Consider the following 1,531-nt stretch of genomic DNA (forward strand, 5'->3'; position numbering starts at 1 on the left):
ATCACTGTCACCCCCCTGGTGCTGCTGTGGCACTGTGGCACTGTCACCGTCCCTGGGGATGTCACTGTCACCCTCCTGGTGCTGGTGTGGCACCACAGGGCGGTGGGGAGGGTTTGGCCACCAGGATCCCGTTTTCCCAGCCTCGGGGACGTGGCACCGTCCTGGTGATGCCACATCCCCCCTGGGGCCTGGTGATGGTCTGGCCACTGGGACCCCCTCCCAGCCCCGGTGCCACACCCCAACCGCGGTGCCACCGTGTCCCCACAGCCCTCCCGGAGCCCCCCCAGCTCGAGGCCCCCTCCCTGCTCGAGGTCGGTGCCACCTCCCGCGCCCGCTGCCGCGTCGCCGGCGCCTTCCCGGCGGGGGACACCCGGGTCACCCTCGCCCTGGGCGGGGACACGCTGGACTCCACGCTGGCGGTGTCCGGGGACACGGTGACGGCCGTGGCCGAGCTGTCCCCGAGCTCGCCGGGCACCCGGGACCTGTCCTGCACGGCCGCCGTGGCCGCGGCGGCTCGGACGGTGCGGCGGCAGCTCCACGTTTACCGTAAGGATCCAAAACCGGGGATGGGGGGTCGGGGCCACCCCAAATCCCCAAATAACCCCCCCGGATCCACCCCCGGGCCCTTCCCGCAGGGTTCCCGGCGCCCCGGCTGGAGCTGCTCCCGGTGCCGGCGGTGGAGGGCACGGAGGTGACGGTGACGTGCCGGGCTGAGGCCACCGAGCCCCCCGGGACCACCGAACCCCCCGGGACCACCGAGCCCCCTGGGACCACTGCCGAGCCCCCCGGGGCCACCGAACCCCCCGGGACCACCACTGAACCCCCCGGGACCACCAAAACCCCCGGGGCCACCGCCGAGCGCCCCGGGACCACCGAACCTCCTGGGACCACCAAACCCACCGGGACCACCACCGAGCCCCCTGGGGCCACTGAACCCCCCGGGACCACCACTGAACCCCCCGGGGCCACCACCGAGCCCTCTGGGGCCACCGAGCCCCCCGGGCCGGGGCGGCTGCAGCTGCTCGGGGCGGACGGGGGGGTCCTGGCGGAGGGGCCGCGGCCCCGGCTGGAGCTGCGGGTGGTGGCCCGGCGGGAGGAGGACGGGCGGGAGCTGCGGTGCCGGGCCAGCCTGGCCCTGGGGGAGCGGCTGCTGACCAAGGAGGCGGTGACGCGGCTCGTGGTGCACTGTGAGTGTCACCCCGGGGGGACGGGGGGGCAACTGTGCCCGGCCCGGCCGCTCGTACTCCCCGAAACACCCTCTGACCGCCCAAAACCCCCTCATGCCACCCCAAAAACCTCCCACCTGCACCTCAAACCCTCCCACCTGCACCCCAGAACACCCTTGTACCCCCCAAACCCCCCTTCACACCCCCCAAAACCCCCTCACACCACCCCAAAAAACTGTCACCTGGACCCCAAACCCTCCCACCTGCACCCCAGAACACCCTTGCACCCCCCCAAAACCCCCTCACACCACCCCAAAAAACTGTCACCTGGACCCCAAACCCTCCCACCTGCACCCCAGAACACC

At 72.8% G+C, this 1,531-nt stretch overlaps 1 protein-coding gene across 1 annotated transcript in view; it reads left to right on the forward strand.

The window, feature by feature from the left end:
• Positions 1-267: 267 nt before the first annotated feature.
• Positions 268-1,531, forward strand: part of ICAM5 (intercellular adhesion molecule 5) — a gene marked incomplete at its 5' end in the record, with an annotated part of 5,824 nt that continues 4,560 nt past the window's right edge. Inside the window, 2 exons of the mRNA XM_017840056.1 lie at positions 268-546; positions 636-1,187. Coding sequence (XP_017695545.1) covers positions 268-546; positions 636-1,187 — 831 coding nt within the window. The remainder of the gene's footprint in view (positions 547-635; positions 1,188-1,531) is intronic.

The sequence above is a fragment of the Lepidothrix coronata genome, unplaced genomic scaffold (genome assembly GCF_001604755.1).
Source record: "Lepidothrix coronata isolate B3197 unplaced genomic scaffold, Lepidothrix_coronata-1.0 Scaffold753, whole genome shotgun sequence".
Taxonomy (NCBI): domain Eukaryota; kingdom Metazoa; phylum Chordata; class Aves; order Passeriformes; family Pipridae; genus Lepidothrix; species Lepidothrix coronata.